This window comes from Myxocyprinus asiaticus, chromosome 16 (assembly GCF_019703515.2).
Source record: "Myxocyprinus asiaticus isolate MX2 ecotype Aquarium Trade chromosome 16, UBuf_Myxa_2, whole genome shotgun sequence".
Classification (NCBI taxonomy): domain Eukaryota; kingdom Metazoa; phylum Chordata; class Actinopteri; order Cypriniformes; family Catostomidae; genus Myxocyprinus; species Myxocyprinus asiaticus.
The window spans coordinates 48,432,553-48,457,690 of NC_059359.1; the positions used below are offsets into that span (position 1 = coordinate 48,432,553).

The 25,138-nt window shown below is 39.6% G+C and overlaps 1 protein-coding gene across 1 annotated transcript; it reads right to left on the bottom strand.

Moving 5' to 3' along the window:
- Positions 1–1,837: 1,837 nt before the first annotated feature.
- Positions 1,838–24,944, bottom strand: LOC127453900 (tropomyosin alpha-3 chain-like). The gene is made up of 8 exons (XM_051720661.1): positions 24,711–24,944; positions 18,039–18,172; positions 17,755–17,872; positions 17,598–17,668; positions 7,781–7,856; positions 4,697–4,759; positions 4,369–4,438; positions 1,838–2,712 (listed from the first exon to the last, which is right to left on the bottom strand). Exons 1-8 carry the CDS (start codon positions 24,843–24,845, stop codon positions 2,630–2,632), a joined length of 750 nt encoding a protein of 249 aa, XP_051576621.1. The 5' UTR covers positions 24,846–24,944; the 3' UTR covers positions 1,838–2,629.
- Positions 24,945–25,138: the final 194 nt, after the last annotated feature.

The window sequence follows — 25,138 nt, forward strand, 5'->3', positions numbered from 1 at the left end:
TCTATATGCTTCCCATCCACTCCCAAAATGATGTTTTACTGTTACATTTATCATTTACGTAAACCTTCAGACAAGAAAACTGGTAGCTCCAGTAACTGCAGTAAGTGAAACTTACCGTAGACAAGTAGATAACCTACAGGACTTCTGTACTACATTACTGCAGTTTAGAGGCCGTGTTCTATGTAGTGCATGGACTATATCACATTTTCATGACACTTGCTTTGATCATTTGTGAAAATGGATGTCTACTTGGTCTAGAAATAAATAAAAAATTGAAACTGTGTTCATAGTTTCGGGAAATTGGTGAATTGTTTAATGAATTGTGTCTTAGCAATCAAGAAAAATGGTAAAACTGAGTTTAATGAAGCATTTTACAAGAAAATGTCATGTGATTATGGCCACGTATAGCCATTGGCTTTATTGCCATGCATGCAGAATGGTAAACATGACAAAATATACATTATCTTCATACACTGATGAGCCAAAACATTATGACCTCCTGCCTAATGTGCTGTTGGTCCTCCCTGTGCCGCCAAAACAGCGCCGACCCGCCGAGGCATGGACTCTTCAAGACCCCTGAAAGTGTCCTGTGGTATCTGGCACCAAGACATTAGCAGCCGATCCTTCAATTCCTGTAAATTGCGAGGTGGAGCTGCCGTGGATCGGACTTGTTGGTCCAGCACTTCCCACAGATGCTCAATCGGATTGAGATCTGGGGAATTTGGAGGCCAGGGCAACATCTTGAACTCTTCATTATATTCCTCAAACCATTCCCGAACAATGTGTGCAGTGTGGCAGGGCGCATTATCCTGCTGAAAGATGCCACTGCCATCAGGGAATACCATTGCCATGAAGGGGTGTACCTGATCTGCAATGATGTTTAGGTAGGTGGCACCTGTTAAATTGACATCCACATGAATGGCCGGACACAGGGTTTCCCAGCAGAACATCACACTCCACCGGCTTGTAATCTTCCCACAGTGCATCCTGGTGCCATCACTTCCCCAGGTAAATGCCGCACACGTACACAGCCATCCATGTGATGTAAAAGAAAATGTAACTCATCGGACCAGGTGACCTTCTTCCGCTACTCCAAGGTTGAGTTCCGTTGCTCACGTGCCCATTGTAGGCGCTTTCGACGGTAGATAAACACCCTGTCGCTGGTTTGTAGTTTGTCCCTCCTCGGACCACTGTTGGTAGGTACTCACCATTGCTGACCGGGAGCACCCCACAAGCCTTGCTGTTTCAGAGATGCTCTGACCCAGTCGTCTGGCCATAACAATTTGGCCCTTGTAAATTCGCTCGGGTCTTTACTCGTGCCCATTTCTCCTGCATTCAACATGTTGACTACGAGAACTGATTGTTCACTTACCATCTAATCTACCCAGACCTGGACATGTGGCCTTGTTACGAGATGATCAACGTTATTCGCTTCACCTGTGAGTGATCATAATGTTTTGGCTCATCAGTGTATTTCTTATTTCCAATCATGATCAGGTTCTTATAACAGCTTATTTTACTGATGTGGATGGTACTCATGTGGGTTCCATTTTTAATGTGCTTTAAACAGCTTCAGCAGTAGCTTCATCTATTGAATGAGAGCACATGGGAAACAGCATTAACATAAACTTTACACCACCTGTACAGGTAATACTGGATCTGCAGGTGTAGTTTTCCTTTTAATGCAAAATTACCAAAACAGCTCAACATCATATAGAGCAATGCATTTCAGAATTTCCATTATCTAATTTGCATTGGATAGCAATAGGAAAACAAGTAGGTCTTACAATTTAGAGTAAAAATATGTTTGATGTTTTTTAAAAATAAAACTGGCAATTAAAAATGACATTAAAAGTTGTGTCCCTTTATTTATAAAAGCAATGTTTGCCATAATTACAATGAAACAGTCAATAAACATTTACATCTTTTCATCAATTTATCCACTATGCAAAAGGCTATTAACAACTGAACTCTTTAAAGGTTTCAGAAAGTAAACAAATGTGTTTCCCTCTTTATTTTACCATGTTCCTTAATTTGGCAGTGGAATATAACTGACTGATCATCCACCATACCTGTGACCACCCCTCTGTGGATTAAACATGTCACCTCAGTGGGGTTACAGGTGTGCAGGGGGAACAGACCAGTGTTGGTCCAGAGCTGGATTTATGGCCCCTTTTTTGGGAAATGTTACATGCAAACAAATAAAAATAACACACACAACTAATATAATTTAGGGAAAAATAAAAATTAACAACTAAACACCACCCTTGAAAGAAACTAAAAGAAAATGACACCTGCTAAACAGGTGATAAAGCTGGTCAAACACTGTTTTGGCACAGTACGGATTGAGTGATTACTTCAATAATCAATGTCTGTCCCTCCCTTCCATCGTGATTAGTCTAAATGAACTTTGCATTGTTTGTTTTATTTTGTGACCAATATTACAGAAAAACAATAAATGCCAAAGCAAAGCCTGTCAAACTTAGGCCAGTGAATGAAAAGTAATGCTGACAGTAATGTTAAACGCACAGTGTGAAATGAAAGCACCAGCTTCACTAAGTCACCCACAGCAATCGGAGAAGAAACTGGTGCAGTTTGCATGTAGAGAGGAGAGGACAGACGTCTGGAATTAGAAGTTGTTGAGTTCTTGAAGTGTTAAATCCAGAGTGGCGTGAATCTTAATATTCTCTTCTCTGGCTGTGGCAAGCCTCTCTGAAAAACCATACAGAAAATATAATGAGCACAGTAGGACATTTTATATACACACACACAGGCCTTGACATTCAGCTTTTCTACGTACTTCCACACAGGGCAAGTAAAACTGATGGTTTAATTGTCCAAAAACTATTTTGATATATTAAAATGAAAACTAATACAGGATGGGGCATAATAAATATAAAGTCAACCTTACTGTGATTATGCACGATTCACACTACATGACTTTATGAGATTACAACGGATTATAATAAAGAGTGTTTTTAATAAAGAGTGTTTTTTTTCAGTCCTCAAAAACGAGTGAAAAATAACCAAATTCACTTTGCATTCCCTGTTGTGGTCCTCTTTGTGATTGGGTCTCAGTACAGTTTCTATTCACACTGTTGGTTTCTGGAATCCTGTCCATTTCTGTATACACAAGCTGCATTATTCTATTATTCTTCTGCATTAATCTAAACCATTTTGTAGTGCGAGTAGCGCATTCATCTTCAAAATGCAATGAAGCATAAATTACTGCGAGTTCCCAGATGATGTACTTCTTCAACCGGAGTGTGTAATATTGGACACTTCATGCACTCAACGGTTGCGGCTTGCTTTATGTGGTGGAAGGGGTGGAGTTACCTGGCCACAAATGCTGGCCTAAAAATTATTATAATTAATAGTGAATGTGACAGCTACTGAAATTTACATGAAGACAGCACAAATGTGAATTGAATGCTTCATCACCTCACTCTGTGTGAATAAGTACATTCTTTGAGATAAGTGTTGGACTGAGGTTGGCTAATGCGCTAGATCCAGCTGCAACACATTCAAGTGCGTATGAAACGTCACTTCCAACAGCTGAAAAACATTAGTCAATGGGTTTCCAGCCAACAATTTTTATGCGCATTTTCAAATTGTGCATAAGAAATCCTGAATGAAAACGCTTGAATTCTCAAAATTCACATAATATTTAATGCGCTAGGAGGTGGATTTTCTAGAGTTTCACATTAGTTACAATGCGCATTAAGGTGATGGAAACAATGAATTTGCATAACGATGACGTGTTTTGTCCATTCGTGCACGTGTTATGAGTGTGCGAGAGCTTGATGTGAATGAAAGGTCCGACCTTGGCACAAAATTCTTCGTGCATAGCCCTTGGCATTCGGAAGTGTTAAACTCACAGATGGTCTTTAAAGTGGGTCCTCACAATCCACCAGAACAGTTTTGAATGCAGGCATTCCCATGTATGTGGAGGCTGGAAGCATGTGGGCATCACATCCATTTTAGCCCTCATTATATCAGATATTACACTTATTCTATGGCGTCTCCTGGCAGCATTTTATAAAACGAGGTACAATTGCTCCGATCCTTCTAATACAACTCTCACCGAAGCAATGAGGTCATTCAGCTTATCCATCAAGACATTGCGGGCTCCCTCAAGATAATGCGCATGACGTAGTGGATGGAAACACGCAACAATTCATATTTTTTAGGGTCAAATTTTTAGAAATGTGCTTAAAAAATGCTAAACATTTAGATGGAAACCCAGCTACTGTTGCATTTGAGACGATACTACACTTTGAAAATTCATACACTTGATGGCCGAGTGCATAAGGTATAGTTGTGAAACACAATTTCATTCTGGGTTTTTCAAATGGACTTGAGTTTTACCTTCTAGGTCATCAGTAGTTTTTTCCATTTTGAACACTGATCTCTCAGCAAACTCAGCACGAGTTTCAGCCTGTTAGAAAACAGAACACAATACGAAGACAAATGCAGTAATAATTTTACATTTATGCATTTGGCAGATGCTTATATCCTAAGTGATATACAGTGCATTTATGGTATAAATTGTGTTAGTTTGTGTTCCCTGGTAATTAAATCCATGACACTGGTGTTGCTAGTGCCATGCGCTCTACCAATTGAGCTAAAGGAATCCACAGTACACAACATTTAAGTGTAAGTGCTTTAATGTGACCATGTGAAAAGCAAAGTTGACCTCTTTCAGTCTGCTGGTCAGGATCTTGATCTCCTCCTCATATTTGTCTTCTTTCTGTGAATACTGTAAGAGACACAAAGAACCAATCAGATTTCATCAAGACTAAAACAATTTGTCATTTACAAATGTTATGTAAACACTTTAGCCTGACTGAAATCATACCAGTCTGATTTTTGCAAAGTCTGTCTACTAGACCAAGAAAATGCATTTGTAGCTCTGCTTCATCCAGTATGTATACACACCTACCATGAGCTCTGAGATTGTTAATTGATGGTATATGCTTCTGTTGAAGCCATCAGTCTGCTTTATTTCAACTTCATTCAAAAAACATCATGTTTATTAGCAGAATTCCTGCTAAGAACTACACTACCCATGATCCTGAAGAGAAAAATCCACCAATCAGAAAATCACAGCAAACAAAGTGTGCCAAAAGAGATCTGCAGCGACTGCTCACTCCCATGACTACTTATATATTTGTTTATATCTGAATATTTTGCAATAAAATGTTGTTTAACAACATTCATAATGCATCATGGTATTGTAGTTCATTCCCTCATTAAAGACGTTCAGTACACAGTCTTTGTCCGATTTTCAAATAATTTTTGGTTCAAATCAAAGTTTGTAATGTTGTGATTCACTTAAGAGCTGGTTGGTTTGGTTCATGGCTTACAACTCTTTTATGAAGGATTTTATGAAATCCATATGGAAAAAAACATTTATGGGAAAAACACATCTGGAACCAAGACGACTGCAAAAGTGTGCGGGCACTGTTGCACTCTTCTAGCTTCAGCATTGTCTGCATGCATGCTCTGAAAGAGCCCAGCATATCTGACATCCCTCATTCAAATATTTGCATTGAGTCATTTATGCGTGGAAAGACAAATGAAGACTGTAACTTGACTACGCAAAAACCCGCTGTATCTTAATTATAACTGCTCATGTAAATGCTCTGACAGAGAACCAATGAGAGAGACTAAAGTGAAGCTCTTCAACACAGGGACAGTTCCTTTATAGGGACTCCACTGCAGCAGAGCAAACTACTTCCTAGATAAAGCTTTACAAAATCAAAAGCTGGAGGCTGGATTAATATCCATATAAATATCCATCCATGTCTTCAAAAAAAAGTGTGGAGAAACAAGAATAAAATATAATCGAATGGGTTTTTTCACACTGATTTATTAGTGTGGGATAAATTATTTCTGATAGCCAACCCCTAAATACAGTGCATCCGGAAAGTATTCACAGCGCTTCGCTTTTTCCACATTTTGTTATGTTACAGCCTTATTCCAAAATGGATTAAATTCATTATTTTCCTCAAAATTCTACAAACAATACCCCATAATGACAACATGAAAGAAGTTTGTTTGAAATATTTGCAAATTTATAAAAAAAAAAAAAAAAAAAAAAAAAAAATCACCACATGTACATAAGTATTCACAGCCTTTGCCATGACACTCAAAATTGAGCTCAGGTGCATCCTGTTTCCACTGATCATCCTTGAGATGTTTCTACAACTTGATTGGAGTCCACCTGTGGTAAATTCAGTTGATTGGACATGATTTGGAAAGGCACACACCTGTCTATATAAGGTCCCACAGTTAACAGTGCATGTCAGAGCACAAACCAAGCCATGAAGTCCAAGGAATTGTCTGTAGACCTCCAAGACAGGGTTGTATTGAGGCACAGATCTGGGGAAGGGTACAAAAAAATGTCTGCAGCATTGAAGGTCCAAATGAGCACAGTGGCCTCCATCATCCATAAATGGAAGAAGTTTGGAACCACCAGGACTGCTCCTAGAGCTGGCCGCCCGGCCAAACTGAGCGATCGGGGGAGAAGGGCCTTAGTCAGGGAGGTGAACAAGAACCCGATGGTCACTCTGACAGAGCTCCAGCATTTCTCTGTGGAGAGAGGAGAACCTTCCAGAAGAACAACCATCTCTGCAGCACTCCACCAATCAGGCCTGTATGGTAGAGTGGCCAGACGGAAGCCACTCCTCAGTAAAAGGCACATGACAGCCTGCCTGGAGTTTGCCAAAAGGCACCTGAAGGACTCCCAGACCATGAGAAACAAAATTTCTCTGGTGGGGATGTTTTTCAGCGGCAGGAACTGGGAGACTAGTCAGGATCGAGGGAAAGATGAACGCAGCAATGTACAGAGATATCCTTGATGAAAACCTGCTCCAGAGCGCTCAGGACCTCAGACTGGGGCGAAGGTTCATCTTCCAACAGGACAACGACCCTAAGCACACAGCCAAGATAACAAAGGAGTGGCTACGGGACAACTCTGTGAATGTCCTTGAGTGGCCCAGCCAGAGCCCAGACTTGAACCCGATTGAACATCTCTGGAGAGATCTGAAAATGGCTGTGCACCGACACTCCCCATCCAACCTGATGGAGCTTGAGAGGTCCTGCAAAGAAGAATGGGAGAAACTGCCCAAAAATAGGTGTGCCAAGCTTGTAGCATCATACACAAATAACTTGAGGTTATAATTGGTGCCAAAGGTGCTTCAACAGAGTATTGAGCAAAGGCTGTGAATACTTATGTACATGTGATTTTTATTTATTATTTTTAATAAATTTGCAAAGATTTCAAACAAACTTCTTTCATGTTGTCATTATGGGGTATTGTTTGTAGAATTTTGAGGAAAATAATGAATTTAATCCATTTTGGAATAAGGCTGTAACATAACAAAATGTGGAAAAAGTGAAGCGCTGTGAATACTTTCCAGATGCACTGTAACAACAAAATGAATTGTGATTGGTCACTTTACATGTTGGCCAAATGATCTCTTCCTGTCTATGTGGTTGGTTCGAGGCTGCTCAAGACTAAATCTGTGGAAATACAAGACTGATTTGACAACAGAAAAACAATTGTGTGAGCAATAAAGGGTACCCATAATGCCCAGACGCAGTGAAAGCCATGAGCACCAAGAGAAAATGCACAAATGTGACACCAAAGGAAGAAGATTATGAAAGGGTGAGTGGCATCAGGTGAAGTGTCAGGAGAACACAGCAGAGCCAGTGCAGCTCCGGTGGCATCAGGTGAGGGGTCACAGACACGTGTGTGTGTGTGTTTGTTTGGTACCTTCTCTTCAGACACCTGCAGTGTCTTCAGTGATTGGTCATAACCCCTCAGCTGCTCCTCCAAACGCCGCTTCGTGCTGTTTGACAAAGCCGATCACAAACAAGCACATGCAGGGGGCATTTGGGGGGGATATCAGACCACACACACCAATCAGCCAGAGAGATGAAGAGCAGGAAGTCAGGTTATTGAGTTAATGACATCCCCACTATTATGAAAATCTAAATAGTGCTGGGTGCAGCCGTAACGAAACATCAGCATTTTGTTTAAGATATGTGCTTTAAATGCAACATGTGCTCAGAACACAGCTGTCTACAAGCATTACAGGTGCATCTCAATAAATTAGAATGTCGTGGAAAAGTTCATTTATTTCAGTATTTCAACTCAAATTGTGAAACTCGTGTATTAAATAAATTCAGTGCACACAGACTGAAGTAGTTTAAGTCTTTGGTTCTTTTAATTGTGATGATTTTGGCTCACATTTAACAAAAACCCACCAATTCACTATCTCAAAAAATTAGAATACATCAGAAGACCAATAAAAAAAAAAACATTTTTAGTGAATTGTTGGCCTTCTGGAAAGTATGTTCATTTACTGTACATGTACTCAATACTTGGTAGGGGCTCCTTTTGCTTTAATTACTGCCTCAATTCGGCGTGGCATGGAGGTGATCAGTTTGTGGCACTGTTGAGGTGGTATGGAAGCCCAGGTTTCTTTGACAGTGGCCTTCAGCTCATCTGCATTTTTTGGTCTCTTGTTTCTCATTTTCCTCTTGACAATACCCCATAGATTCTCTATGGGGTTCAGGTCTGGTGAGTTTGCTGGCCAGTCAAGCACACCAACACCATGGTCATTTAACCAACTTTTGGTGCTTTTGGCAGTGTGGGCAGGTGCCAAATCCAGCTGGAAAATGAAATCAGCATCTTTAAAAAGCTGGTCAGCAGAAGGAAGCATGAAGTGCTCCAAAATTTCTTGGTAAATGGGTGCAGTGACTTTGGTTTTCAAAAAACACAATGGACCAACACCAGCAGATGACATTGCACCCCAAATCATCACAGACTGTGGAAACTTAACACTGGACTTCAAGCAACTTGGGCTATGAGCTTCTCCACCCTTCCTCCAGACTCTAGGACCTTGGTTTCCAAATGAAATACAAAACTTGCTCTCATCTGAAAAGAGGACTTTGGACCACTGGGCAACAGTCCAGTTCTTCTTCTCCTTAGCCCAGGTAAGATGCCTCTGACGTTGTCTGTGGTTCAGGAGTGACTTAACAAGAGGAATACGACAACTGTAGCCAAATTCCTTGACATGTCTGTGTGTGGTGGCTCCTTTACCCCAGCCTCAGTCCATTCCTTGTGAAGTTCATCCAAATTCTTGAACTGATTTTGCTTGACAATCATAAGGCTGCGGTTCTCTCGGTTGGTTGTGCATCTTTTTCTTCCACACTTTTTCCTTCCACTCAACTTTCTGTTAACATGCTTGGATACAGCACTCTGTGAACAGCCAGCTTCTTTGGCAATGAATGTTTGTGGCTTGCCCTCCTTGTGAAGGGTGTCAATGATTGTCTTCTGGACAACTGTCAGATCAGCAGTCTTCCCCATGATTGTGTAGCCTAGTGAACCAAACTGAGAGACCATTTTGAAGGCTCAGGAAACCTTTGCAGGTGTTTTGAGTTGATTAGCTGATTGGCATGTCACCATATTCTAATTTTTTGAGATAGTGAATTGGTGGGTTTTTGTTAAATGTGAGCCAAAATCATCACAATTAAAAGAACCAAAGACTTAAACTACTTCAGTCTGTGTGCACTGAATTTGTTTAATACACGAGTTTCACAATTTGAGTTGAATTACTGAAATAAATGAAATTTTCCACGACATTCTAATTTATTGAGATGCACCTGTACAGGCTGTACAGGAAGAACCAAAAATGGGTCACAGGTAAATTCTGATAGGGACAGCAGGGAAGGTAGCAACAATGCTAAATGCAAATAATAAAATCCAACCAACCATATAATCATGCACAGTAAGAATAGGCTTATCAACTTTCAACAAAGGGCGAAGATGCTTCCCATATCATTTGTTGTTGTGTCCAATAAACTCTACAGTATTTTGGTGCAAATTCATCTGTCACTTGGTTGAAGCTAGCTAAATCAAACATATGGACATGTTTAGATTAGGATTAGAACACATAGACAGGTTGCGTGACATGCCCTCATCCTCAAAATAACATGAACAAAACTAGACAAGGAAATATGACCCAGACTACATTAAATACAGTTTTACTTGAAGCAAGAACCAAACTTGTCAGTCACAGCTGCTCAGAGCTTGAAACCATTGATATTTAAAAACCAAATTTGAACTAAAGACTAGAAATACACTATATTGCCAAAAGTATTCGCTCACCCATCCAAATAATTGAATTCAGGTGTTCCAATCACTTCCATGGCCACAGGTGTATAAAATGAAGCACCTAGGCATGCAGACTGCTTCTACAAACATTTGTGAAAGAATGGGCTGCTCTCAGGAGCTCAGTGAATTCCAGCGTGGTACTGTGATAGGATGCCACCTGTGCAACAAGTCCAGTCGTGAAATTTCCTCGCTACTAAATATTCCACAGTCAACTGTCAGTGCTATTATAACAAAGTGGAAGTGATTGGGAATTACAGCAACTAAGCCACGAAGTGGTAGGCCACGTAAAATGACAGAGCGGGGTCAGCGGATGCTGAGGCGCATAGTGCGCAGAGGTCACCAACTTTCTGCAGAGTCAATCGCTACAGACCTCCAAAGTTCATGTGGCCTTCAGATTAGCTCATGAACAGTGCGTAGAGAGCTTCATGGAATGGGTTTCCATGGCCGAGCAGCTGCATCCAAGCCATACATCAAGTGCAATGCAAAGCGTCGGATGCAGTGGTGTAAAGCACGCCACCACTGGACTCTAGAGCAGTGGAGACGCGTTCTCTGGAGTGACGAATCACGCTTCTCCATCTGGCAATCTGATGGACGAGTCTGGGTTTGGCGGTTGCCAGGAGAACAGTACTTGTCTGACTGCATTGTGCCAACTGTGAAGTTTGGTGGAGGGGGGATTATGGTCTGGGGTTGTTTTTCAGGAGCTGGGCTTGGCCCCTTAGTTCCAGTGAAAGGAACTCTGAATGCTTCAGCATACCAAGAGATTTTGGACAATTCCATGCTCCCAACTTTGTGGGAACAGTTTGGGGATGGCCCCTTCCTGTTCCAACATGACTGCGCACCAGTGCACAAAGCAAGGTCCATAAAGACATGGATGAGCGAGTTTGGTGTGGAAGAACTTGACTGGCCTGCACAGAGTCCTGACCTCAACCCGATAGAGCACCTTTGGGATGAATTAGAGCGAAGACTGCGAGCCAGGCCTTCTCATCCAACATCAGTGTCTGACCTCACAAATGCGCTTCTGGAAGAATGGTCAAACATTCCCATAAACACACTCCTAAACCTTGTGGAAAGCCTTCCAAGAAGAGTTGAAGCTGTTATAGCTGCAAAGGGTGGGCCGACGTCATATTAAACCCTATGGATTAAGAATGGGATGTCACTTAAGTTCATATGCGTCTAAAGGCAGATGAGCGAATACTTTTGGCAATATAGTGTATGAGTACATTTTAAATTAGGTTGATTTTAAGGGCATTTTTGTTCCTTTTAAGGGTTTTTCCTAGGTCAAAAATTGTTTATTACATAATTGCATCTGAAACCTTTTAAATTCAAAAGAGAATTTTTACTTTAAGGTGCAGTTAAATCAAACTAAACTTAATTTAATTAACCCTTTACTTCTATAGGACTAGTTATTATATTCTGACTGCACCCATGAGTAGACCACTTTAACCGTGTTGGGACTGTGCTAATGAAAATGTTCGTTTACTGCTTCATACAGATATCATTTTCCTTTCAGAAGGCTCTTAATAATTGGGTCATGTGTTATTTAAAAAATATATATATATATATATATATATATATATATATATATATATATTGGAGCATAGCAGTGTTTCTATTTTCCTCAACAGCGCTGTTTAGCATGTCGGGACTGTTTACTTTGAGGGGTTTGACTTCCTCCATAGCGCTTTAAACTAGAAGATTCTCACTAGAATTTAAATGGGTCACATCAGTTTTGTGGTCTGGGCTGCAAAATCGAGGCTCAACTAGCACAAGTGATTTGTTTTTTGCTATTCTATCACTGGAGCTTGAATATCGAGTAAATCCCGGTTGATGCACACACTCTCTTGAGATACAGAAGTAGAGAGTGGATCACTTGCTGAGTGGTTCTGTGATGGCTCAGCCACATTGCTGTGGACCAATAAGCATCATGAGGTTGTTGTTGATACCTAGCCCTAGTCAAGTCATTTTTATATGTATAGCGCTTTTCACAACACACACCGTTTCAAAGCAGCTTTACAGAAAATCATGCTTTAACAGAAAATGAAACCGTAATATCTATAAAGTCTTAGTGATCATTGTGTAGTTTGATTAAATATGATTGTAAATTGTGTATAGAAATTAAATAATAAAATAATAAGTGTATTTAGAACCCCAGTGAGCAAGCCGAAGGCGACTGTGGCAAGGAACACAAAACTCCATAAGATGTTGGTTAATGGAGAAAAATAACCTTGGGGAAAACCCAGACTCACTGTGAGAGCCAGTTCCCCTCTGACTAACATCATGAATATAATGCCAATATTGGTCATTTATGTGCAGTGCAGGTCATGGTTTAAAATTAGTAAACTAAAGTAAGTGTTAAGGGCCAGTGTTTAAACTAAGATTTTGTAAGAACTCTAAGATTGTCTAATGTCTTTGAAGTTCATCCTGGATTAACTGCAGAAGTTTACATAGATGCATTGTCCTTTGTTAGTTGGCTGATGAAGGCTTTTGTTGGCAATTAAATGATAGTCTATGAATTCCATTTCAAGAGTGTAGTCCATCAATAGACAAAGTTGATGCAGGCAGAGATCAATGAGGTGCATCGCAGTTCAACCTGCAGGTCATTTCGGTGAGGTCCATCCTAAGTCCAAGGGTTCAGGCAGTGACATATGAAGTATCCTATGTCTTATAGTTGGAGTTGGCATCAGTTCATCCTCTGAAGTCAAAAGACTGAAGTGATGTCTATCTGGCACCGGCTGTAGTTTGTTGTCATCTCTCAGTGACACATAGCAGTGGAGTCCAACACTAAGCAGGAATGGAGTTGGATCTGGCCGGCTCTGGTAACCTTGGGATATGGATATGAGACATGGAAACAAATAGAATAATATTAGCGTAGATGCCATTCAATTTTATGCAGCGTTATAGATCATAATGGATGTTTCTGTTTCCGGCAGACCTAACTAAAGCAGCCTAATTGTGAGTTGAAGGAAAAATTAGGTGTATGCCTGGCTAAATAGATGAGACTTTAGTCTAGACTTAAACTGAGTGAGTGTGTCTGTGTCCCTACCAGTGTTAGCGAGACCATTCCATAGTTTAGGAGCCAAGTATGAAAAGGATCTACCTCCTTTTGTGGATTTTTATATTCTTGGAATTAACAACAAGCCAGAATTTTGTGATCGTAATGAACATGACGGAATATAGCGTGTCAGAGGGTCACTGTGGAGCTAGACCATACAAAGCTTTGTATGTAGTTAACAGAATTTTAAAATTAATACGAAATTTAACAGGTAGTTAATGTAACGAGGATAAAATTGGGCTAATATGATCATATTTGTTGGTTCTAGTCAGCACTCTGGCAGCCGCATTTTGAACCAATTGAAGTTTATTTATTGGACTTGCTGGACATCCTCCCAGTAATGCATTACAATAATCTAGTCTTGAGGTCATGAACGCATGAATTAGTTTTCGGCATCAGCAACAGAGAGCATGTGTAGTAATTTAGCAATATTTCTCATGCTGTTCTACAAACATTGGAAATTTGATTTTTAAAGGACAGACTGGTATCAAATATAACACCTAAGTTCTTTGCTGTAGAAGACGACGTAACAGTACATCCATCGAGAGTCAAATGATATTTTAGCTGCTTATTTTTAGAGGTTTTTGGTCCAATCATTAGTACCTCTGTTTTGTCGGAATTGAGTAGAAGGAAATTTCTGGCCATCCAATCTTTGATTTATTTCTTTGTGACTCTGCTAATTTGGAGAATTGTGAATTTTCATTGGGTTTAGAAGAAATATAAAGTTGGGTATCGTCAGCATAACAGTGGAAACTTATTCCATGATTCCTGATAATATCTCCCAGGGGAGGCATGTATAAGGAGAAAAGCAGAGGTCCTAAAACTGATCCCTCTGCCACTCCATACTTTTGTTTGATTTGACAATTCCTCGTTTACACATACAAAGTGGTAGCGGTCTGCTAAATAGGACCTAAACCATGCTAATGCAAGTCCACTAATGCCAACATAATTCTCCAGCCTATTCAAGAGAATGTCATGATCTATTGTGTCGAAGGCAGCACTAAGATCTAAAAGCACTAGAAGAGAAATGCAGCTGCGATCACACGATAAGAGCAAGTCATTTGTAACTCTGATAATTGCAGTCTCTGTACTGTGATGGGGCCTAAATCTTGACTGAAATTCTTCACATATTCCATTTCTCTGTAGAAATGAACATAGTTGAGAAGACACTACCTTTTCTAGTATTTTCGACATAAATGGTAGATTTGAAATTGGTCTGTAATTAGCCAATTCTCTAGGATCAAGCTGTGGCTTCTTAATAAGCTGTTTGATAAATGCCATTTTAAAGTTTCTTGGGACACCTAAGGATAGAGATGAGTTAATAATATTAAGAAGAGGTTCTGAGATTACTGGGAATACCTCTTTTAAGAGCTTAGTTGGTATTGGATCTAACATGTTGTGGCTTTTGATGTTTTGATAAGTTCTGTTAGCTCTTCATGACCTATGACAGCGAAGGATTTAAGTTGCTCGTGAGGAAAATTATGAGACACTGTTTTCTGAGGTGCTGTGACAGTTGATTGCATAGTTCCAGTTTTATTTCTGATTATTTCAATTTTATCAGTAAAGAAAATCATGAAGTCATTACTCTTGTGCTGCAATGGAATATCTGGTTCAGTCGATGCTTTATTCCTAACCAATTTAGCCACAGTACTGAATAAACACCTAGGATTGTTGTGGTTATTTTCTACGAGTTTGCTAAAATATGCTGACCTGGCAACTTTTAGTGCCTGTCTGTAGCTACAGACACTATCCTTCCATGCACCGCAAAATACCTCTAATTTTGTATTCTTCCACTTGCGCTCCATTTTCCGTGCTGCTCTCATTGTACCACGGTGCGAGGCTTTTTTCTTTAATTTTCTTTAATCGAAGGGGGGGGCGATACAATCAAGAGAGCTAGAGAAGACTGCATTTATACTTTATTACATCAAGTTCTTCTAGACTTTTTGGCTTACCGAGTATGAGAGACAATTCTGGAAGATTATTAGTGAAGCTATCTTTAGTGGTCGAAATAATAGTTTTACCTGAACGATAGCGTGGTGTAGACTGAGTGACACTAGCTGATCACAACACACAAGAGATGAAGTAATGATCTGAGATGTCATCACTCTGCAGTAGAATTTCTATAGTATCAACATAAACTCCATATGACAGAATTAAATCTAGCGTATGATTATGGCGATGATTTGGTCCGGCCATATTTTGTGTGATTCAAAGAGAGTTGAGAATATCGATGAATGCTAATCCCAGTGTGTCATTTTCATTATCTATGTGAATGTTGAAGTCACCAGCAGTTAAAGCTCCATCTACATTAACTACTAGTTCTGATAGAAAATTTGCAAATTCACCAAAGGAAACCAAAGTAAGGCCCAGGTGATCTATATACTGTAGCAAGGGCAAAATAAGATTTTTTATTTATATCTCACGGTGTCATATTAAGCATTATTAGTTCAAAAGACTTAAACTAATATCCTGCCCTCTGAGTAACACCAAAAACTTCACTGTAAATTGTAGCAACACCTCCTCCTTGACCTTTCAGATGGGGCTCATGTTTATAACAATAACCTGGGGGAGTTGATTCATTTAAACCAATATATTCATCTTGTTTAAGCCAGGTTTTTAGTCAAACAGAGCACATCCAAACTGTGATCTGTAATAATTTCATTTACAATTAATTTTTGGATAGAAAGAGATCTAATGTTTAGTAGCCCTACCTTTATATGATGTTTATTTTTTTTTTTTAAATAACCGTAATAAAAAAAAAAATCTAAATGATTTAGTGAGAGTTTTGTGTTTGGTAGTTTGGGGAACAGACACAGTCTCTATGTGATATCTAGGTGATACAGTCTCTATGTGTTGTAGTTTATGTGACCTGTATGACATCTCAAGACATCTAGCAGACGTTCGGATTAACCAGTTTGTCTGCTTCCTGACCTGGGCCTCAGTTAGTCAAATACTATCATTATTAAGACTATGAGACAAATTACTAGAGAGGAGAGCAGCACCTTGCCTGGAGGGATGGAGTCCGTCTCTCTTTAGCAGGTCAGGTCTACCCCAAAAACTCTTCCAATTGTCTATAAATCCTATGCTATTCTCTGAACACCACTCAGACATTCATCCATTCAGTGACACTAATCTACTATAAACCTCATCACCATGACAAGCAGGGAGGGGGCCAGAGTATATTACAGTGTCTGACATCATTTTTGTAAGTTCACACACCACTTTAACATTATCTTTAGTGATCTCCGTCTGGCGAAGCCGGACATTATTCGTACCGACATGAATAACAATTTTAGAAAATCTACGTTTAGCATTAGCCAGCACTTGTAAATTTAATATGATGTCAGATGCCCAAGCCACCGAAATGCATTTAACAATGTTGGCTGGAGTCTCTATTTCCATGTTCCTTACAATAGAATCACCAATTATTAGGGCTCTTTCAACATGATTCTCAGTGGGTGCATCACTGAGTGGGGAGAATCGATTGGAAAACCTAACAGGAACGGGAGAGTGGTGTCGCTTTGCTGAGTGAGTATGCCACCGAGACGTCACCTAATCGCCCTGCTGCGGGGGCTCTACAGCCGGAACCAAAGTGTGTGTGTTGCTCGATGTACTACCCGCATCCAAAACAGTATCGACCTGCTTCTCTCTCACTGACCTCCACTAGCGTTCGGATGCGTGTCTCTAACTCATTAACCTTCTCTGTCAGTCTGACTAATTCCTTACATTTATCACATGTGAATCTCTCACTGCTGACAGAAGAAGCTATAGTAAACGTGGCATGTAATACAGGAAGCAATAACATGAGAGGATATCATGACTTACCGCAATTGTTTGTTGTTGTTCTTGAACGGTGAGAGTTTGAGATCGATGTGGTTCCTAATCAGCAGATGTTTGAGATTGGTGCAATAATCCATGTAAAACACAGTGGAGAAAACGAATGCATGCAGTCGAGACATGAGATGTAGACAAGCGGAAAAAAGCAAGAAAAAAAAAGAGAAATGGTACGCACGGTAAAATACACAAATGAAACAGCAGAAAAGCTAAAAAACCCGAAGCACGCGGTAAAATGATGAAAGTATAAGAATAAGCAATGCTAAGCAGGCTAGCAAGCTACAAACACTCATGCAGCGTGCCGTCAGCAACAGCATTAACACGGGTCAGACCCTAAAGTCTGACTCGTATTAATGTAAGTGACGTGCAATTCAAATCAAATTGTCCGCTATAAAAATCTGCTATCAACGTGCTGCACGAGGTCACCAGACAGGAGCGGGTTCAGCTATTTAACTCATTTACACGGTTGAGAGGAAATATAAAGTTGGGTATCATCAGCATAACAGTGAAATCAGTAAGACTCACACTTCAGCCAGTTGTGCTCTGCCCTCGGCCCGCTCCAGATCCCCTTCCATCACCAGCAGCTTTCGAGCCACCTGAAACCAGTTTGAAAAATTCAGCAGTTATTTAGAAACAGTTCTCGGTTCCCAAACCTAGACATGCATGAAGTAGGGTATCTGACCTCGTCAAACTTGCGGTCGGCTTCCACAGCAATGTGTCTGGCCTCTTTTAGCTGGATCTCCTGCAGCTCCATCTTCTCCTCATCCTTGAGAGCTCTATTCTCAATAACCTTCATTCCCCTACACAACACAACAAAATTTAAAGGATAGGTTCTCACTACAATGAAAATCTTTAAGCATGTTTGCGTTGTTACAAACATATTTGACACATTTATAAAATGCTACTTTTCATGTACAGTATTTGTGGAATGTGCCATGTAAATGAGTGTGAAAGATGTATTGTCACCTCTCGCTCTCATCTGCAGTTTTCTCAGCCTCCTCTAGTTTGTGCAGTGCTGCTGTCAGTCTGTCCTGAGCTCGATCCAGCTCCTCCTCCACCAACTGAACACGTCTGCTCAGAGACGCTACCTCTGACTCTGCCTGATACAAAAAAAAAAAAAACACACACATATTATACAACCCCAATTCCGAAAAAGTTGGGACAGTACGATAAATGCTAATAAAAACAAAAATTAGTGATTTGTAAATTATATTCACCCTTTGCTATATTGAAAGCACTACAACTACACATTATATGAAGTCTTTCCTTGTGAATTCATTGTTTTTGAAAATGTACAGTAATTTCAAATCAGATAATTGAAACACGTTCCAAAAAAGTTGGGACAGTCGAGTGTTTACCACTGTGAAACATCATTTCTTCTAATAACACTTAAGCATTTAGGCACTGAAGATAAAAGTTTGTTAAGTTTAAAAAGTGGAATTTCCCCCCATTCATCCATTATGTAGGTCTTTAGCTGCACAATTGTACGGGGCTTCATTGCTGTATGGTGTGCTTCATAATGCTATACATATTCTCAAATGAGACAGGTCAGGACTGCAGGCTGGCCAGTCTAGCACCCACACTCTCTGCTTACACAGCCATGCACTTGTAATCCGGGCAGTATGTGGTTTGAAGTTGTCCTGCTGGAAAATGCTGGGACATCCCTGGAAAACACGGTGCTGGATGACAGTATATGTTGCTCCAAAATGTTTACATATATGTCTGCACTCATGGTGCCCTCACAGATGTGCAAGTTACTACAGGCACTGACACACCCCTGGCCCTTACAGACACTGGCTTTTGGACCTGACGCTAATAACAGCTTGGATGGTCCTTTTCCTCTTTGGGCCAGATAACACGACGGCTTTCTTTTTTTCAAAAACATTTTGAAATATGGACTCTTCAGACCAAAACAAAAACACAGTTCCACTGTTCTACTTTCCATCTATGATGAGACCGAGACCAGAGAATTCGCCAGCGCATCAGGACAGTGTTGATGTAGTGCTTCTGCTTTACATAGTAAAGTCTTAACTTGCATCTGTGGATGCAGCGGTGAGTGGTGTTGACTAACAAAGGTTTACTAAAGTTATCCCAAGCCCATGTTCATGATATCCAATACAAATGAATGCCGTTTTTTAAGACAGTGATCAGAGATCACGCGCATTCAGAAATGGTTTTCATCTTGCCCTTTACGTAACGAGATTTGACCAGATTCCTTGAATCTTTTAACTATATTGTGCACTGTAGAGGGTGAAATGGCCATACTCCTTCCAATTTGTCTTTGGGGAACATTGTTCTCAAAGTTCTGGATTATTTGCAGAAGCATCTGTTGGCAAATTGACAAGTCTCGAATGATTCTTTCTCTGGAAGGACTAGGCTGTTTTTGGAGGCTCCTTATACACCGATCAGCCACAACATTAAAACCACCTACCTAAAATTGGGTAGGTCCCCCTCGTGTCGTCAAATCAGCGCCAACCTGCATCTCAGAATAGCATTCAGAGATTATATTCTTCTCACTACAATTGTACAGAGCGGTTATCGGAGTTACCGTTGACTTTGTCAGTTCAAAGCAGTCCGGCCATTCTCTGTTGAACTCTCTCATCAACAAGGCGTTTCCGTCCACAGAACTGCCACTCACTGGATGTTTTTTATTTTTGGCACCATATTTGGAGTAAATTCTAGAGACTGTTGTGTGTGAAAATCCCAGGAGATCAGCAGTTACAGAAATACTCAAACCAGCCCATCTGGCACCAACAATCATGCCACGGTCCAAATCACTGAGATCACATTTTTTCCCATTCTGATGGTTGATGTGAAAATTAACAGCCAGACCTGTATCTGCATGATTTTATGCACTGCACTGCTGCCATACAATTGGCTGATTAGATAATCGCATGGATGATTGTTGGTGCCAGACGGGCTGGTATGAGTATTTCTGTAACTGTGATCTCCTGGAATTTCCACACATAACATTCTCTAGAATTTACTCAGAATGGTTTCAAAAACAAAAAACATCCAGTGAGTGGCAGTTCTGTGGACGGAAATGCCTTGTTGATGAGAGAGGTCAACAGAGAATGGCCAGACTGGTTCGAACTGACAAAGTCTACGGTAACTCAGACAACCGCTCTGTACAATTGTGGTGAGAAGAATATCACCTCAGAATGTTATTCTGAGATACGGGTTGGCACTGTTTTGGCAGCATGAGGGGGACCTACACAATATTAGACATGTGGTTTTAATGTTGTGGCTGATCGATGTATACTATGACACGATTGCCTCACCTGTTTAACATCTCCTTGTTATTTCAATTCGTCAAATTGTTATTAGTCTTAAATTTCCCATCTCAACCTTTTTGGAGTGTGTTACATCATCTGATTTGAAATGACTTTTTTTTTTCAATGTACAACAATGAAATTCACAAGGTAAAACATAATATAATGTGTAGTTGTAGTGCTTTCAACATAGCAAAGGGTGAATCTAATTTACAAATCACTCTTTTTTTGTTTTTATTAGCATTTTTCATACTGTCCCAACTTTTTGGAATTAGGGTTACACAATTACAGGACAGGATACATGCATAATGATGCCTTGAGAGGGCACTTTGAAGGGAGAACAATCATTACTGTCATGCTGTTAGGAAATTCCAAACAGAATTTCTAATATAAATTACTTTAAAAGTGAGTTCCAAATGACTTATTTTTTAGCCCATACCTTTTCAGCACCCCAAAGCTCTCACAGTGGATGATAAAGTCTTAGAAGGGAATAGGGCTTAGGTATGATAACATCTGAATGGAACTCACCCTAAATGTTTCATCAATTAACTATTAGGGGCTTTAAATATTAACTAGATAGGTAAAGTTTGTCAAGACAAACTTTTTTGGCTTGACAAAGCCTTCTCTGACATTTTTAAAAGGTTTTATAACACAATGCAAAAGCAAGAAAGAGAATAGTCCCATTTGACCATTCCATCAGTGTAAGTCTATGGGATTTTTCTGTTTGATCGTCAGTTTTTTTAATAGAAAAGTCATAGCAACCAGAGCCAGAACAGTCTGAAGATCTGTACCAAGTTTAGTGGATGTAGCTTAAAGCTCTAGCAGGGGTAGATCATTTTGATCATTGAAAATTTTGGTCTTGGTTTAGGGATTTTGGAAAAACCCTAAACCATGTCTGTAGAATAACAGTATGTTGGCTTTGTCAAGCCAACATGTTGATCCTTTTCTGTTGCAAAGCATGCTGCTAAAATTGCTAAGATGATATTTATTAGGGGTGTACCGGTACACAGAAGTAACGGTTTGGTACGTACCTCGGTTTTGGGGTCACAGTTCGATACGAGTTCGGTACAACAGGATAAAGCAACAAATCCCAAATGCTAGGTTTTTTTCATTTATTTTGAACAGACAGTAGTACAAATTACAGTTTGGTAGTTGGTACAGTACAGACTCCTTTAGTGTATTAAGCACTAAACATTTTTTTTGTAGGGTTGATAAAAAAAGGTATTTGGTCACAATCAGCTACAAAACTGAAAAGCATCTCTTGTGTTATAAAAGTACAAAATAAATAGAATAATGAAAAATAAAACTTGTGCATTAGGAGAAGCCATTCTTGTTTTGGATTGGTGCATAGATGGTCTCTTCTTCTCCTCTTTTTCCAGTTGTGGCAGTTAGCAAACAGCGTTGCATTACCGCGTGTGACCCCTTCTGGATTGGATTGTGGATTGCCTGTGACTGACTCAGATGTATTCTTTGTCTGACTGCATGCACCAAACCGTGACGTCAGTACGTTACACCCCTAATATTTATATAGGGCAGTGGTAGCTCAGCGGTTAAGGCTCTGGGTTACTGATCAGAAGATCGGGGGTTCAAGCCCCAGCACCGCCAAGATGCCACTGTTGGGCCCTTGAGCAAGGCCCTTGACCCTATCTGCTCCAGGGGTGCCGTATCATGGCTGACCCTGCACTCTGACCCCAGCCTAGCTGGGATATGTGAAAAAGAAGAATTTCACTGTATATGTGCAAATGTATAATGTGTGATAAATAAAGAAAATTATTATTAATTATATATTCATATTTACATACATATGCAACCCTCTACGATCATGTTGGAGAAAGAAGAATCGACATTGGCTAGTAAATGTTTGTTTTTACTCGCCAGACTTTTGATGACATGTAAGCATAATGTAACTAAAAATTATATTAAGCAAGAGAGAGGGGGCATCTTCATATATATTCACGTAATATAGTATATTGTAATTTTTTTAATATATATTTTGCCTTATGATTTTAATCACATTTTAGCTTTCTAAAAATGTAAAAATTTCACATTCTATCAATTTATATGATGTCATGAAATCGCATTTTTGATAATGATACAAGCTGTTGTCACCGTTTGAAATTTCGTACACATTTTTAACAAAACAATTCACAAGGTAGGAACCTAATAATGAAAATTAGGGGTCACAATTGTGAAATTTGGCTGACAATTAATTGTCAAACAATTGCAATTATGATGATTCATTGTCTGTTTTAGGTGTTTCATGAATATGACGATTAATTACCATACAAACTCACTATGTGTGCTTCATGCACACAACAAAGTCATTTATACAAATTTAGCTTGGGTCATATAATAAAATAAGGGTATATGATTTCCTTTTCAGTCTTCAAAAACGTACAAACCAGTAATGAAATTTAAAATAATTAAAATAATATTTTAATTATCAAAATATGTCTAAACTAAAATACATCTCTTATTTGTCCGATTTACTTTTGATCCATTGGACTTTTTCAGTGTTTTGCTTCTTTTGTAACCCAGCCAACCTATATAGCTATTATATTATATTATATTTATATTTATATTATATTATGCAATAGTCAAATATTTCTGCCTTAATTTCTTCACTTTCACACATTATTTTAGGGCTCTCTGATGAACTCACAAGCCCTTATTTCTCGTGAAGGAAGATTTTGAGATTCTGATTCTTGCATTTTATCATCTCCACAGAAATAGAGCAGGGCATCTCCTCTGCCTCACTGCGCGTTATTAACACTGCGTGAAAAACCCACAATGACCATGGACATTTTCCATTACATGGCCATTAAGTGAAACTGGAGCACTTTGCGTTCACAAAATTAATAAGTTTATACCTTGTTTATATTTTCGCAGGAGTTTGACGCAAGCCTCTGTAGACGGCGTGCACATCAGAGCACTTGAGAAATGGTTCATCTTCACACGCTCTCAAGAGAGCTGCTCTTGTGACGTCCGTGGTGCGGTTCCCTGAGATGCTCGGAGTTCTGAATGAGACACAAGTGTTTTTTCCTGCGCACTCATGAGACAGCATGCAGGGAAATACGAGGCTGAATCCAGCTTCTTTATCAACTGCTTTTTATTCAGTAAAAGGACCTCAGTGCTTCGACACTACACAACTCTTATCACTGGCGAGTGAAAGGTTAATATTTACTTTCCAGTGGCTAATAACAGATGTTTTTTGGTCGCATCGTGTGAAATTTACTCGCAGTGTAGAGGGCTGATATGTAACACGCTCCATCAAATTGAGTTGGAAGTTGTGATGGGAAATTTTTTGAAAACACATAAAATTTGATCAAAACTTATAGGCCCCTGGGCTTCAGCCTGTATAAGCCCACGTGTTAATGCACCCCTGACCATGGCATAAATTTAAAAATATGTAAAGGTGTAACTTAAATATGTAAAGACATACTACAGCAACAGAGACTTCCTGGTGGAATGTTGAACATTATTACCGGCTTTCTAAATATATCTGTGCTGTACTGGATTAATGTCTCTAATGATCACAGTAACCCCAATTCGCTTTTAAATATAGATCAGATTTATGAAGCCAGCACAGCAGGACTAGATACTCATTTACACATGATTGGGTCATACTAACCACATTCTTTGAATCAGTATTTGTTTTATTGTTAATACATATTGCAGCAATACATGGAACAACACTGACAGCACTTTGCACAGATAATAATGGTAAAAGCAACTGTTCTAGACATATCTCATTCTACTAACATGGAAAAAATACACTAGAGAATATTTTACTTTACATAAGAGTGTATTGTAAAATTTTAAGCAAAGAACAAAACATTTGCACTTTTAACTTTTTCCAGAGGTTTAATTTTGTGTGTCCAAAAATATGACATAACTGTTTACTTGTTTTGCCAGTGGTGCATTAAAAGCATTTTGCCATGTGACAGTGAGTATGCAATGAGGACATAAAATGAAAAACAAATTAAACCTTGTTTTTTGTTGTTGTTTTTTTTTTTACGTTTATTATTAATGTTCTAGCACCTTCCCTTTCCCTTTTTATTTCTTCACAAAGGGCCCTGTTACAAGACTTTTAGTGAAGGGTACATTCAAACTGTAATGCCATGCTCTGTCCTTTATAGTGAGTAGGGCATAGGGATGATCATTTTCGATTGGAATTCGCCCATAGTTCCAATAAACATATAATTTATCTTTTCCCCACACATCCTGCTTTGCTGTAGGACTGACAACCTTTCTCAGCTTAGAAAAATGACAGAAAATAACGGGATTGTGCGGTAGAAGAGAAAAAAAAAACGTGTGTGTGCGTGTGTGTGTGCGTGTGTGTGTGCGCGCGCGTGTGTGTGTGTACCTGTTCTCTGGTTCTCTTCTCATCCTCCAGTTGTCTGTGCAGGACTTCAGCTCTCTCCTCCGCTTCATCCACCTGCTGCTGCAGCACTTTAATCTTGCGCTTGACCGCCTCCACACTGTTCAGTGTCACAGACATCTTTAGATCACAGTCAGTCAGAGATGATGCTGCTGCTGCTGCATGAACAGATGAGCCCCTCAAATCACCAAACACACCTGCCGCTCACTGTCAGCAGGAAGTGACACCTCTTCCGCACAAACACCCTGTCAAAATAAAGGTATAAAATAACACGTAAGGGATCATTGACAGTCAACGGTTTGTTCCGGGTGATTCAAGACGCTGTCGGGATTTATTGTACGATAGTGACCGGCTGAATATCTGTACATTATCTTGAGTATTTCACGGCTACCTACCTAATAATTAAATATAAT

Coding starts and splice junctions, on each gene's coding strand:
- LOC127453900 (XM_051720661.1), bottom strand. CDS start 24,845: ATGTCTGTGACACTGAACAGTGTGGAGGCGGTCAAGCGCAAGATTAAA. Junction 17,873..18,038: donor ACTGCAGATGAGAGCGAGAG/GTGACAATACAT, acceptor TGTGTTGTGTAG/GGGAATGAAGGTTATTGAGA. Junction 2,713..4,368: donor AACTACTGATGACCTAGAAG/GTAAAACTCAAG, acceptor ATGGTTTTTCAG/AGAGGCTTGCCACAGCCAGA.